Source organism: Cebidichthys violaceus, unplaced genomic scaffold (genome assembly GCF_023349555.1).
Source record: "Cebidichthys violaceus isolate CVI_PGR_0920_01 unplaced genomic scaffold, fCebVio1.0.p SCAF_3, whole genome shotgun sequence".
In the NCBI taxonomy this organism is placed as follows: domain Eukaryota; kingdom Metazoa; phylum Chordata; class Actinopteri; order Perciformes; family Stichaeidae; genus Cebidichthys; species Cebidichthys violaceus.
This window is the reverse complement of record NW_027176483.1, coordinates 2,559,614-2,575,073: the sequence shown is the minus strand read 5'-3', so window position 1 is coordinate 2,575,073 and position 15,460 is coordinate 2,559,614. Positions and strand designations below refer to the sequence as shown.

At 46.6% G+C, this 15,460-nt stretch overlaps 1 protein-coding gene across 3 annotated transcripts in view; it reads right to left on the bottom strand.

Annotated features, from left to right (window-relative positions):
- plekha7a (pleckstrin homology domain containing, family A member 7a) overlaps positions 1 to 15,460 on the bottom strand; it is a 94,380-nt gene that overhangs the window by 73,876 nt on the left and 5,044 nt on the right. The window contains exon 1 of one of the 3 annotated variants that reach the window (XM_068722489.1): positions 9,662 to 9,847. The exons of the other annotated variants lie outside the window; for them this stretch is intronic. Within the exon in view, the coding sequence (XP_068578590.1) occupies positions 9,662 to 9,819 (158 nt within the window). The 5' untranslated portion in view covers positions 9,820 to 9,847. Of the gene's footprint in view, positions 1 to 9,661; positions 9,848 to 15,460 lie in introns of those variants that run through there. 3 annotated transcript variants of the gene reach the window in all.

Genomic DNA, 15,460 nt, shown 5'->3' with positions numbered 1-15,460 from the left:
CACACACACACACACACACACACACACACACACACACACACACACACTCCTAACACACCTCCGCCTGCTGTCAAGGTCACATCTGAGCCCATATTTCTGAAAATCCTTAAAAAACAACACCTGCACCCTCTTCTTTATTTCAACACCGACAAACAGCACAAACATCATAAACCTCGTTGTTGATCAATACCATTAGTTTCCTCATAACTTTGAAATTACTGGTTTTAAAATCTCATGCTGCTGCAGCCCATTCTCTGTTTAATACATTAAAAAAATTTTTAAAAAAGGATACCACATCTTGCTGCGCTCGACAAAATTTTGACTATTACTCTCACTGCCGTCTTTAAAAAGTATTATTTTGGCCCAGTTTCGACACTTTCTCCGGTTCTAAAATTAGACACACTCACAATCTCTAGCTCCCTCGTTTCCTCCACCTCGCCTGTGTTCAGCCTGATCTACGCCCACCGAATGTGTGTGGGGGGGGCAATCACAGCAGTTTATCTACACGCGTGGCGACCAGGCGGCAAACTCCGCCAATGTGCAAGTGTCTTAATCCTGCATTCTCTCTAGTGTCCACCAGGGGGCGACGTCCTCTGGTTGTATAGAAGTCTAGTCTAAAGTGACTCTACTTCTCTCTTGATTTATTCCCTCAGTAAACATTGTAAACATGAGTTTATGGTCTCAATCTCTAGTTTCAAGTCTTCTTCAATACAGCATGATGTTCATTTAGTACATTATGCTCCATTTAGAGTCAGACAGACCATAAAGCAGGGGATGCTTTAGGGGCGGGGCGACACAGTGATCGACAAGTCTCTACCACTGCCTCACTCCTCCAAATACGCCATCCAAATAAGGTCACTTTTGTTCACTGGTTGCAAAAATCCAAGATGGCCGAACTCAAGGCTTCAAAACCGCAGTCCACAACCCGATGGGTGACGTCACGTCGACTACGTCCACTTCTTAGCCCGAGATTCTGGAGGAATTAAACCAGCGACCGCCGAGTCACATTCTGGAACCGCTTACCCGGCGGCAGGAGAGCTCCAATATTAAAATGCTGTCTCCTGCATGTCTCCGCCCCCCTAAAACGAAGGGCCGCCCCTAAAGACTTTGCATTGGTTCTGCTATGCTACGCTAGTCTCTGGATGAAAAACAAGACCAGATAAATAAAGTGTTTACTTGCGTTGTAACTGAGAACGTCGGATAAACTCCTCCTGTCATCTGACTCGTATAATTCAAGAACGTGCTCGTCTGTCTTGGGAGAAGCTTTGCTCGCTGGAATGACGCAATGCCTTCTGTGTGTGTGTGTGTGTGTGTGTGTGTGTGTGTGTGTGTGCATGTGTGTGTGTGTCAATATCTCTGGGGATCTTTTGATCCAGATTCTTCAATCTTCAGTCTCTCTCACACACACACACACACACACACACACACACACACACACACTCGGTCCTACTATTAATACACCTCCTCCGCTGAGCTCTTCCCTTTCATCATGCCTCGAGGCCTCGCATCTCCCCCGTCTCACCAGCTACAAAATATGACACCACCAATTAGAAGACTTCTTTTATGTTCTGGATCAGATCCAGACAGGAGAGGAAAGCGAAGACGTTCCGAGGCGTGCTCCGGTTCTGAGCAACGACAGGAGTCCGACTGAGACCCGACGCGGCCCGAGGCTCGTCTTTGCGTGATCGAACCAAACGGTGAAAAACTATTAAGAGGAAACGAGACAACGCCATCTTAGCGCACTGAATGCCACGAGTCATGGACCAGGATGAAGTAAACATCTATTTATTTGTGTTTTCAATGCTAATTGTCATCATCTTCTATAATCTAAGCAGCTACACAGTCGTCCAGTGATAAAAGCAGTCGACAGCTCTAAACGTTAGCGGCTTGAGCTGACGTTAGCTGCTTGAGCAGACGTTAGCGGCTTGAGCAGACGTTAGCTGCTTGAGCAGACGTTAGCGGCTTGAGCAGACGTTAGCGGCTTGAGCTGACGTTAGCGGCTTGAGCTGACGTTAGCGGCTTGAGCTGACGTTAGCTGCTTGAGCTGACATATACTGCTTGAGCTAGCTTAAGCAGCTAACGTTAGCGGCTTGAGCAGATGTTAGCTCCTTGAGCTAGCTTAAGCAGCTAACGCTAGCTGCTTGAGCTGACGTTAGTTGCTTGAGCAAACGTTAGCTGATTGAGCTAACATTAGCTGCTTGAGCTAGCTTAAGCAGCTAATGTTAGCTGCTTGAGCAGACGTTAGCTGCTTGAGCTGACGTTAGCTGCTTGAGCTAGCTTAAGCAGCTAACGTTATCTCCACCGACTGACAGGAGAGGCTTCTTCCAAAGGCCCTCAAGAAAGTGAAAAGCAAATTCCGCATGACAGGACTCGCACAATGTAACTTTGATTGACTGAGAATGAAATGTGAAACAAACAGGTACCAATCAGCTGTGCGGTCGAGATCAGACCTGGAGGACATTTGTACTTTTCAATACAGAAAAAAACCCACGTTTCATTATGACATTTACTGGAAATGAGGTACAACATAGCCAGCCAGCAAGAGGGGGAATAAATAGAAAACATTTCGTCTGACAAAAAGTCCAGCTCAACGTCAGGATGTCATGGACGTAATGCACAAAAGACGATACTCCAATAGTTTGACTTGTTGAAAGCTAGCTGCTAGTTCACTCGTTTGAACCGTGGTTGGGTCAGCTCATCGTTTCTCTGAATAAAGATTAGTTTTTGAGCGGCAGAAAGACACTCTTTCCTTTTGAAATATCAAAATGATAAAGTTACTCAAGAGTGAGTCTTAAGGACGCCATCTTTGGCCGAGTTTTGAAGATCCCGACAGCGGCGAGCATGAAGCACGCTGACCACACTTCTATTTTGTAGTTTGGTCCAAATCGCGATTGATTAAAATCACAGCTCTTGACACACACACAGAAAAAGCCCTATTGGTATGCAAGGCATGCGTAGAATGAAACCGTAACGATGCCGCCGCTGCAGCAAACAGCAGCGACACACAACGAAGGAAACGGAACAGAAACGGCAGCATATCGACCTGTAAACGGCCACAAAAGGATCGCCGCATCACTGACGGTGCAAATGTAGACGAGCGTTTTTTTGAAAAGGTTGTCGCTTTATTAGCCGCGGACTATCGTAATGAGATCAGCTGCCGGCACAATGGCGGGCTAATGTGCATCATATTTAAACCAGTCCGACACAAAACACAACACCTCGCTCTGGAAGAGAGAGAGAGAGAGAGAGAGAGAGAGAGAGAGAGAGAGAGAGAGAGAGAGAGAGAGAGAGAGAGAGAGAGAGAGAGAGGGGAACGCGTCTCTCTTTGTGCTTTGAGAATCTAACACACAAAAGGAAAGAAGCAGGATTACTCTCCTCTTTTGTAAATCAAAGCACAGAAGCTCATTCTCTCTTCTACCAAGAGGCTCGGGTTCAAAGCCGGGCAGCTTTTACAGCCTCGCAGACAGACTAAAGGCCTCTGACACTTTCTGAGTTAAGAGGCTTTTTCTCTAACCACCGGCTGAAATCATCATCTCTCTGAAGGCCGAGGTGTCTTTAACTATAATGTATTAAAGTTCGACAACAAAGATCTCATCACTTCATAATTTTTGTCCTCTTCGACATTTGTGTGAAATTGGCATAAATCAGCATAATGGACTCTAGAGCTTGGGCCAAAAAACACGTTTCTGTGAGGTCACGGTTACCCTTTGACCATCGCATTTCTGATCAACTCCACCTTGGAGGTCCGGGTGGACCTCCGGCGCCACGTAGTGAAGAAACGCGCTGAAGGTGTTCCTGAGAACGGGAACGAATGTGTGGAACCAGTGACCGTCCGAAATCGAGTGAGTTTATTCCTTCGAGTCCAAAGCGAACGTCTGCGCCAGATTTGAAGAAATTCCCATGATACCAACATTGGGGTGTGCCAAAGTCAGAAATCCTCCAATCCTACACATGGTGGCTACAAATAACCAGTTTACTTTGGGTAAAAAACAAACATTTTTCTGGTTTTAATGACGAATCAATGAATGCTGAAACACGCGCCGCCCTCGCCGCTCTTACTTTGTAGAATTTGGACGGTTGGATTCGAGGCTTCGCTCGCGGCTGTTTGGCTGTGAAAGTGATGAAAGTAGAGATTTGCAAAGTTCACAAAGCCTCGGGTGACAAGAAGAGGGGAGGGTGGGGGGGGGGGGGGGGGGGGTGGATGATCATTAATGCAGAGCTGAACGTAGTAGATATCTACCACCGGGGGTCATACTACGTCCCGATCGGACCGGTGCTTTGCTGGTTTTGGACTGTTTACGTATATCTGTAGCCCTGCAGCTCAGCGGCAGAATCTCTCTCTGGCTCACATCACCCTCCTGCCTCCTGAGTCATCGTTCATCCCCCTCATTTTCTCTCCTCTCGTACCTCACATTTGATCCTGAAGAGGGGGGGGGGGAAAAACAACAACCACTTACTGTGTCATACACACTTATTTCTAAAAATGATTTCTGAAAATTCAGCTCCGCTTCCTTCCGCGGTCCTGCCCCATTTTTAGCGATATTACTTAAATTAAAGTGAAGCTAATCTTGCTCTGTGATCCTATGAGTGTCAGCTAATAACTGGAATGTGAACGACACTTCCATAATAGGAAGCAGGCATTCAAATCAGGCTCTCTTGAATTATTAGCACCACCGTCTGCTTCTCTCGCTAATACCAACGATTGCACCCTGAATATTGTCTCTGTAGGCCCACAGAGGAACGTAAACAAAACAAAAAAAACAAGATTCATTAGCTCTCGTAATGCTTATTGACTCTGCATTGGAAGCTGAAAATCATGCCCTGCAGGGTATTTAATCTGCTCCAGATAAGAGCGTCTCAAATTGATATGAATTGCAATCCATTAGCTTTGCCTCTGAGCTAAAAATACGAGGTATTTCATTGTACATATATATATATATATATATATATATATATATATATATATATATATATATATATATATATATATATATATATATATATATGTGTATATCCTCTCTTCTGGATCCTGAACTGGATTCACTTGGATTCTGATTGATATGGTAATGATCAGTCCCAGTCCCCGCCCCCCCCACTGCTTCTCTGTGACTATGAACTCAACCTCCACCAACTCAACCTCCACCACCCAAAGGTTCAATTTGAAGAAAACAAATTGCCTTGGCAATAAAAAAAAAAGCCTTTCTTTAATGTCGTCAATCGTCGTTTTGTGTGTTTGTTTTTTTTAAAGTATCGGTTCAGGCAGCGTTTAGACACCGGTATCGTTTTAAAAGTACTGTTTTAAAACCCAAACGATCCCCATCCCTACAGTTGAGTGATTGAAACGGGACGGTTGAGATTAAAAACACCAACGCGCTCGGAGAAAACAAACGCATGAAATGAATGGAACGGAGGCATTACAACAATTACACGTGTCGTAATCAGCCTCTGTTTTTGGGCGGCGGCTGTAATGAAGCGTTCCACATTGCACCGCTGGAAGAGACGGCAGGGAAGAGTTACGCCTGGACAAAAGAGGACGGAGTGAGTTTCAGGGCATTGGGGCTCAGCTTTCCTTTGAAGGGAGAAAAATAATTCTCCACATGCTCGTCTTTCTGTCATCGCCTTCCCATTGTCTGGAAATGTCACATGGTCAGGCAGCAGAAGGTCAATAGTTGACTTTCAAAATCGCAGGTAAACCGAGTGCAGAAGTCTCGGTCCGTTGCTTGAAAGCGTCTCCGACAGTCGCCAGGTTGCAGAAGACCGGGTTTCTTTGCATTACTCGCTCACTGCTGTTGAAGACATTTCTTTCTTCCTTAATTTAGATTCACATTTGAGTAAATTCTAAGTGCCCCTTGTGTGCAACCAAATGTTAATAAGCATTTGGTCACAAATCAACAGCTGCATAAACAATTTGCATCTGTGTTCATGATTTGCATGTATAACAGTAAGGCAGACACACACACACACACACACACACACACACACACACACACACCGTGTCTAGACTCCACACCAGAATAGCTGCAGTCTTTCAGAGTAAAGAGAAAGAGATACCTCACATAACCTCGACAGGAAAGGAGAGATGACTCAGATGTTAACAACTACCTGAGACCCAACCCTGCTTTGTGCATGTACACCGACATTGTGTCAGGTGGTGTCCAGCTGCCCCAAAACCTCCAGGTGAGGCGTGCATATGTCATAAAGAATGTCCAATGACTAACAGGGTGAACTAGATCTTGCGTTGGATGACGGGAGGAGGAGCAGAAGCATTGTGCTACATCCTTCTATACCATTGGGGACTGAAGGTCTTTGGGTTTTGGACAGATTTTAGATAAATCAATTTGTCAACTTCAACGCTTGACTTTTCTTTGACATTTTTTAGAGCGAACAATTGATCAATTCATTCATTAGTTTATTAAACGGTAATAGATATAGACATTAGTGAGAGCGCTGCAGGAATGAGTCCTGAAACATGGACATGAGTCAGCGTTTTTTGAACGTCCTGTTCCCTCGTCTCATGGTCGATTTAATCTTTTTGATTTAGATGCCTGAAATAAGTTCTGTGGTTCACACAGAACTTATTTCTGTGGCGATTGGATGAATCATCTGCCAATCAAATTCGTACACGAGTCGGAAGAAAAGCCGTCTTTGCTCTACTTTCAACGAAGAGATAATCTCTACGTTTCTGATAGATCGGATGCTATTGCGGCATCTACTCGAAGCTCTTTGGGAGCCGCCACTTGTTCGTTTTTGAACCAGCAGTTGCCTCTCTGTCGTCCGGTGCCACAACCCTACATTACCAGCAGCTCCTCGCGGGACGCCGATCGGTCCGAGCTCTGGCTTCCTGGATGCAATCTCTTGAAGCCTGACGAGACGGAACATCCTGCTGCCGTGCAGCGATACTGTACTACTGTACTACTTCTGCAATAATTCAAAATCCAATGGAAGAATCCTATTGGCTGTGTGTGAACTAGTGTGATGTTGACTTTCAGGCTTGGCCTAAAACAATACATCATGCCTGCTGCACTCTACTGACAGCGAATACATGCCAGTCGTATACAATACGTAAGGTGCAGTATCAGTTGTATTACGGTAAATTCCAGCGGTTAATCAGCTTGTGGTGCTTTGATACGTTCAGGGATGATTTCCTGTCTCACTGAATCCCGCCACAGTGTGTGTGTGTGTGTGTGTGTGTGTGTGTGTGTGTGTGTGTGTGTGTGTGTGTGTGTGTGTGTGTGTGTGGGGGGGGGGGGTTCTACTGCTAACCTGATTCAGTCAAACACACAGTACTTGGCGGCAACCAAGCAGCCAATTCACTACCTGAATACCAAACAGGCCGGCCAATGAGTAGACAGCCTGTCAGGCCAAAAAAACAAAAAAACACTGACAGAAGCGAGGGACCAAGCGCGTCCCAGTGGCTCGGCAGTCGGCGGATTATTTTGAGCTGCGTACGAGGGTCTGGTGACCCCCCCAGACGACACCAAAAACATTCCACCGCTCTTTTGTCAACACCGCAGTAATGACGAAAAGCTCCACGGATTACCGTGACGAATATGAAACACTCATCCAGCTCATCTTCCAGTAAATTCTTCAAAAAGCCGACAAGGGACATTTAAACTACATTCTGCCGTCCCGTTAACATCCGCTCCCGTTGTGAGGAATAACCCACAAATGGTTCAAATGTATAATGACACCGCAAGAAGATCTCAGCTCTGATGCCTCAAACAATAACAGTCTGCCAACAATGATGAATGAAAGACAGCCGCGCTTCCTCTCATCGAACTGAGCGCTCTGCAAAAGTGACAATTGTTGACTTATTAACTGGGACTTTGGTTAATGTGTGACACACACACACACACACACACACACACACTGATTCTGCCCTCATGGAGTGGATCAGGTATCGGCTACGACACCGGAAATTCACATTAAATACCGTTTTTGACGAATTCACCCTCTGTGTTATTACTGGGTCCTCTGTGATGTTGTGATTGTGTTTGCCTCAACACCGTCCAAGAAATGGTAAAACACTCCGTGTGAGTCTGTTTAGAAAAGATTATTATTGTCGTGTGTTACGTTACCTCACGTAACATTCCACACGGCAAATGGAGATTTCAAATTCGGGGGAAACATTGGTAGTTTTGGAAAAGAACGAGTTAGTTTGGTTCATCCTCCGTAAAAACACACAAAAAGACAAAAACACAAAGCCTCCAGGCCGCGGCTGTCGCCGGCGGAGAGTCGGTCTGAACACAACGGACCAATTATCAGGACTCTACATTGGCGTCCATTGTGTCACATTTATTCCCGTTGATGTTTTCTCTCCTTGAATATATTTACTTATGAAACACAAAACTGGAACAGAAATCTAGGAACACGTGAGAATAATGGAAAGGCGGGTCTCTCCCATTTAGACTTTTTGGCGGTAATCAACGGTGTCACACCAAGAGCGCATCAAGCCGCTAAAATCCTCCTCCTGAATAATTGACTGCGTCTCTCCAGATACAGCCTTCCTCCGCCCATGACAGACGCTACAGCTGACAGACGCCTCCAGAGAGCGACTCCCACCACCTGTGCAGAGAACAAAGTGCTTCCAGTGTCAAAACATGAAAACCCGTCTTGTTCTCGCCGCCGTCTTACACCCCCCCCCCCAAAGATATTCCTGCTTTCGTGCATCATAGCGACGGAATCGGGAGAACACGAGAGCGGCGGCAGGCTGAGGTTCTGCGTGTTAATACTTGTGCGGCATCAAGGAGTGCCGAACCAGTCCGTGTGGACAGGTTTTGTCAGCCGAACGCCTACAGTGTAAACTTTGTGTGTGTTTACGCAGAGAGAACCGAGTGTTGTTTCAAGCGACCCGGACGATCCCGCTCTTCCCGTTTCTTCCTGTGTGTTTTCAGGGCGCTACAGTTTCACAAATATACAGAGGCTGGTAAAACAAAGGCGCGCCACAATTACAGCTGATAAGGTTTACAAGTGTTCAGTATCCGTGGAAGATAGTCTGTGGTGTTGAACACGTTTGAATAGAAAGCATTTTTAAAAAAAGGACTATTTCACCATTTCTACACTTACAAAAAGAGTTCAGAAATGAGCAATTGATGTAATTTCAAGGTCCGACAAATTCCTGCTTTATCAAAAGAGTTTGATCACGGAAGCTGCTTTTAGAATAGTGAATCCACTCCACACCATGTCTTTCTTGGGTGCTTGGGTTGGATATTCAGTTTCAAAAGATCCCATCCTTCCCACTTCTCAAATTGTAGAGCAAACAACATTTGGGAGATTAACGCAGTAACGTTCTATAGATTCTTTAGGCTAATCCGTCCTCCTCTGTCCCCCCCTGTGTGTCCTCAGCCTCACCTTGTTTCTTATGGTCTGACCAGCTGAGTGAGGCTGAGGAAAAGTGCCGAGCGTGGCAGTAAAGCCGTCATACGGCTCTCGTCGAGCCGAATTAATCTCGCGTTGGCATTCAGTTGACGTTTCCGAGCGTGCGCGCTTACAGTAAAAACCCCACCGTGGCGGACCCCGCCACCACCGGTGTGCGGTTGCGGATGTCCACCGGGACACAAAAGAAGCCAACGAGCCGTGATCCACTTCCTCCGGCGCAGCGCAGAAAACCGCAAAGAACCTCCAGCAACGGATTAAACCCGACACTGCGCCTCCGCCTTACCTCGAGTCGCAGGTCAGATCCCACGTGGAGAATTCGTGATCGTCGGCGGCGTCGGCGACCACCTCGGCCGTCGAGGGCCAGGCCGCCCGGCGCTTGATCGCCACCGGCTCGTGGCCGGCCTCTCGCGCGAGGTCCCGGCGGCTGCAGCAGGTACCCATCCTCCCACGACAGAAGGACCTCTTTGCCGTTCGATTAGAGACTTTATCTCCCTCAAACCTCACTCGATGTAGCTCCTTTACCCCCAGACTTTCATCTCTTGAGTGTGTCCTACAACCCTCCGCTGCTTCGTCTTCCCTCTCAAATTTGTACTTTTAGGAGATTCTTGAGTCACAGAGAAGGAGAAGAGCATTTCAGAAGTTTAAACTTTTCTGTCCTCTCAGTCTAAAGCTTGCAACTGTCCCAACAAGTATCACCCCTTCTTCCCTAGTCCTCTCCATCGCCGACCTCTCCAGTGCTCCTCACATGATCTCTCTCTCCCTCTCTCTCTCTCCAAGCCGCATTGCTAATGTTTTGGTCGCCTGGCTCTCCTCCTCCTCCTCCTCCTCCTCACGCTGACAGAAGTGCTACTGTCTCCCACAACCAGCCGGACTTTAAAAGAGCCACAACATTGTATGGACCGTCTTGTCGTTTCCCTCTCTCTCGCCCGTTTAGCATCTGTGTCCCTCAATCCCTCCTTTGTGTCCGTCCTCCTTCGCTCAGTGTTGAACACAGACGTTCCAATCCCAAGACCCGTTCTTCTGGTCCGCAGACAGAGCGAGGACGGGTCGGGTCGGTCCTACGCGGTGGAGATGCGTGGGCTTTTGTCACGTGGAGGAATTAAGCCTTCTGCTCCACGTCTCCATTTGTGTGCTCCTGCATTTTACACGTCTGGAGTTTGTAGTTTTTTGAAAAAGAGGCCAATTGAACCGGGGAGAAATCAAAAGAACTGGAGGAAAAGCCGAGGAAACAAGGGAGCAATCGATAGTAGTGCACAGAAGAGGCGACTTCAGAGTAGACAAGGCACACTGAACTACTCTTGAGGGTTAAGTTCATAGGCTCCATGCGAGAGAAGATGGTATATGCAGAGACCCTCGAGAAAAATCACCGAATCAACCGACCAGAGACCGGGGACACATCGTCGTTATGACGATAAGCCACAGGTGTAGCGGCAGCACTCTAACACTACAGCTACCTCCAAACGAGCACATCAGCCCGACAGATCTGGACTCAGATCCTGTGTGAGAGTCTGTGGATTAATACTGCAGCCTCGAGGGGGGGGGGGGGGGGGGGGTGGGTTAAATATTCAAGACATCCGTTTTCAGACTTACTTCAAAAAGGTGCTGGAATGAGCCCGATAAAGACTATCATCTCTGCATCTGTAACGGAGCGGGGAGAGGAAGACCTCCGAACAAATAGCACCTCGTTTTGAAGAGGATTAGGAACGAGTGACGAGCGATCAGCTGCTCGGGTCAGGACAAACATTCCTTCATGGGAACGAGGATCATCTGAAAGTCAGGACAACAAAGCTCAACCGGCTCCTGAGGACGATGCTTTTTTTTTTTTTTTTTTTTTTTTTTTTTTTAAATACGGGTCCACTTCCACGACCACAGAAACCCAAACTTGAACATTAAAGAGAACCATTTCCAGAAGACGGAATAACTAACCGAACGATCCTCCATCCACGAGATGGAAATCTAGCCTGCCTGCTCGGGAGAGATTAATGGCGTCCGAGTGGACAGACGGGATTTATAGCGCGATAATAAAAAAGTATAAATCAAACTGCGGCCGAACTCCAAAACCTGCCAGAGGGATTGAAAGGCGTATTTTCTTTAAACAATGTTTATCTTTGCCACGAGGCGTAAAAAAAACAAAACGCCATTATCGTCAGATCTTCATCGTTCCCGACGGTCCTTGAACACATCCTGTGTGACGAACGCTCTTCCGTCAGAAAAAAATAAATAAATCTGCCAAAACGAAGCTTCAAATTGTGATATTTCATCAAAAACATGTTTTGTTTTACGCGTCTCGTTTAAAATCTCGCCACAAATAGAAGCATTTTGTCTAACCAGACACCTTAAAATACATTAAATTCAACAGGGACGCCACGATTGACTCGCCTGAGACCAACAGCAGCACATTTACACCCAGCAGAGTGGGCCGTTATCACCGCTGCACGTCACACAAGACTGTTGAATAATGATGTTTTTTCAGCATGAAATTTACAGTAATTTTTTTTATTTTTTTCAAGTGTAGCTGAACTCCCCGTCTGGCCTGAATCTCAAGATGATTTGTTCCATTATCGTGTGGAATAATAAAAGAGATATTAAGCACCTTAGTGCTGCCTTAGATGAAGCTGGTAAAGATATGCGTTAAACTGTGACTTTGTGGAGGGACGGAATAAAAGAAGCCTTTCAAGCCCAGCATTTTTCTCTTTTATCGGAGTTTGTCCGGTGTCATGAACCAAAGAAATAGGAATGTGTTAAAGCACACACACACACACACACACACACACACACACACACACACACACACACACACACACACACACTGAGCTGTTGATAAATCATTAGCCAGTGGTGATGCAGACTGAGGCCTGTGGGGTTTCATGAATAGAGTGAGTCAGCCATAAACACTGACTCACTGCTCTGAGCTCACGTCTCACACCTGACGTCCCTCCTGGAGACCTGCAGCTCACAGCTTTAAACATTTAAAAAAGAGATTCTTTTTTTTTTTTTGGGGGGGGGGGGGGGGGTTAGGCGTTTTAAAACTTACCCCGCACTTCTAAAACATGAATATACCGAGAGAACGATGCGTCTGCCCAACACTGAAGCACAGCATCAATGCTGTTTGGTTCCTTTGTGAATAAAGCATGAAGCTGAGTCAGTTTCTTGATATCTAATAATCATGGATTCAAGGAAATTGTACTTTATACGGCCTTTATTATCAGATCATTATCGTCCGGCGACACAATGTCAAAACAAGTTCCCAGAGCTCCAGGACGATGTCTTCAAACGGCACAAAGGTCTTCCCGTTGACGTTTTTTCGGCTAACTCGTGGCTGCAAGGTTAGCCGAAAACAATGAGGTGAATGAAGAAGCATGGCGTACTGAAGACCTGGAGGAAGGACACACTGTTGACCTCCCAGAGAGACACACAGAAAAACACATGAAGGACAGCGAGAGACATAAAACCAGAGAAGAAGAGTTCATGAGCACGACGGACCAAAACCAGCTGATCACATGGAGACAGAAGAGTGAGACAGAGAGTGAGACAGAGAAGAGTGAGACAGAGAGAGTGAGACAGAGAAGAGTGAGACAGAGAAGAGTGAGACAGAGAGAGTGAGACAGAGAACAGTGAGACAGAGAGAGTGAGACAGAGAAGAGTGAGAGAGAGTGAAACAGAGAGGAACAGTGAGACAGAGAGAGAGACAGAGAGAGAGAGAGAGAGAGAGAGAGAGTGAGACAGAGAGAGACAGAGAGAGAGAGAGAGAGTGAGACAGAGAGAGACAGAGAGAGTGAGGCAGAGAGAGACAGAGAAGAGAGAGACAGAGAGAGTGAGGCAGAGAGAGACAGAGAAGAGTGAGACAGAGAGAGTGAGTCAGAGAGAGTGAGACAGAGAAAGTGAGACAGAGAGGAACGGTGAGAGCGACTCCATCTCTTGGGAAGCTTCCTGGATTTGATGAAGTCTCATTTCCAAAGTCATTCACTACAAAAGAAAAAAAGTCCTCATCCTCACCTTCAGAGGCAAAAACAAACATCAAACATTCGCTCCACAAAAGAGTCTGCATTCCTGCGGAGCGTGTTTGTTCTTTCGGGCTTCATGCAGAAACTATTAAACCGAGCCAAAGAAACCACCACCGAGCTATGACAGCATCGTCGCTACACAGCTGCGATTCCTCAATTTGCCAAAACACCTGAGGAGCGCTCCATGAAGGGCACCCGACGCTCCAGCCATGCAGCCGGAGAACTTCGATCAAACGCGAGTCGATTCGAGTTTGAAGGTTCAGTTTAAACTTCCGAAAACATTCAAACCTCACTAGTTACTAATTTACTCTCACAATCTAAAAGAGGCAAAGGCACGTAAACACGTCATATAACCCTGGCAGATGTTGCTGAAGTGAGCCTTCGGTAGCTGAAAGCAGGTGTTGGAAAGCAAATATCTGCAGGGAACGTCATTAAGTATGGAACACAGCCGGCGAAGACGACATCGGTTAGAAACGCCGTCCTTGGGCTGACATTTAGAAACAATCTTTAACTTTCCCAGTGCGCCGAAAGCAAACACGGAAAACAGGTTTCGCACCTTCGAACCGATGGAAAAAAAAAAAAGAAGCCGTTGTTGACAAAAGCTTTCTCTTCCAGCCTTTTATTTGTCTGCCGGGGAGAACTGTTGGTTCTTTGGTTTTAGCCGCGGCAAAACAAAAGCCTCTTTTTACATCCGGCGGGACAAAGAGCTTTAGACGCCGAGCGCAAACCAACCCCCCGGCGTTCTCACGCCTTTAATAACACGATCCGCCGGTTTTATCAGCAGGTTCACAAATATTACCCATCACGGTTTTAGGGGAACCTTTTCTTGCTTTTAAAAGTTCGTCCATTTCCACGTGAGCCAACGGCCGCTTTTGCGGCGGCCGTTCAGGTGGATCCTCTCGAACGCGGCGTGGCCTTCTCTGCAAACAACGATCTATACTTAGGTCCATTCGGCGCTCTCCTCAAACACGAACGCTTTGAGAAATGAATACAAAAAAACTAGCCTTTAATACGTCAAACCTGCTCACGTCCGTCAGCATTTTACCGGGGGAAACACCAGCGTGTTCTGTGACTCATCAGTTGGTGAAGGTCATCCCACCGAGCAGCGAGGAACAACCAGAGCGTCAGAGCTCCGAATCACCCCGAACACACTTTATTAATCTTTTTTTATCCTTATTGTTGAGCCCTGCAGTCACAGACCATGTATATCAATCGTCGTCTACACGCATTCACTAAATATTAACCATTTAACTCACCCTGAGCAGCTTCAGGAGTGGTGGGGCTGCTATCTTATCTGATCTTATCTTTTGCACTCGCATAAAGCCTCTTTGATGTAAGGAGGACCATGACATGTGGTTGAAAGGTCAAGGGAAAAAATATCTAGTCAGTAGATCTCTTATGTACTGTGACTCAAACTCAACCGGGTGCACTAACAGACTGTTTGGACTGAAGTCGAGTCCCTCGGGTCAACACAGCGCAGATGATGGCAGTTTAAAGCCGTTCTAATGCACCCGTGTGACCGACACTAAACGCTCTGGAGCGGTTGGAGATGTGCCGGGATGGTTTTGAGCAACCTGGCACAAAAAGGAAGCTTACAGCTCGTGCTTATTTTTTTTTATTATTCTGTTTTCAACCCATCCTTTAAATTGCTTAGTCTAAAATACGTCAAAAAACAAAAATCAGGAAAATGTCACTTTTCCAACGAACATAAAACAGAGAAAAACGGCAGCGAATCCTCCACACATCCGAGAAAGCCGGAAAACCCAGAGAATGTTTGGTTTTCCAGCCGGACGAATGCCTGAAGCTACTGGCTTCACTGAAATGGCTTCAGAAGGTTCTTCTGAGCTTCTGAACGGGCTCAGAGCGGTGACCGTGTTTCTCACACCTCTCTAGATTACAGGACGACGAGCAACAGGACAGAACCAGCTGTCTTCTGCTAGCAACAGACATCTCTGACACCTCCCGGTCTCTCACCGTGTGTGTGTGTGTGTGTGTGTGTGTGTGTGTGTGTGTGTGTGTGTGTGTGTGTCTCTCACTCGTTGTCCCTCTCCCCTGCTGCCTCCCTTAAACCCTCCCCT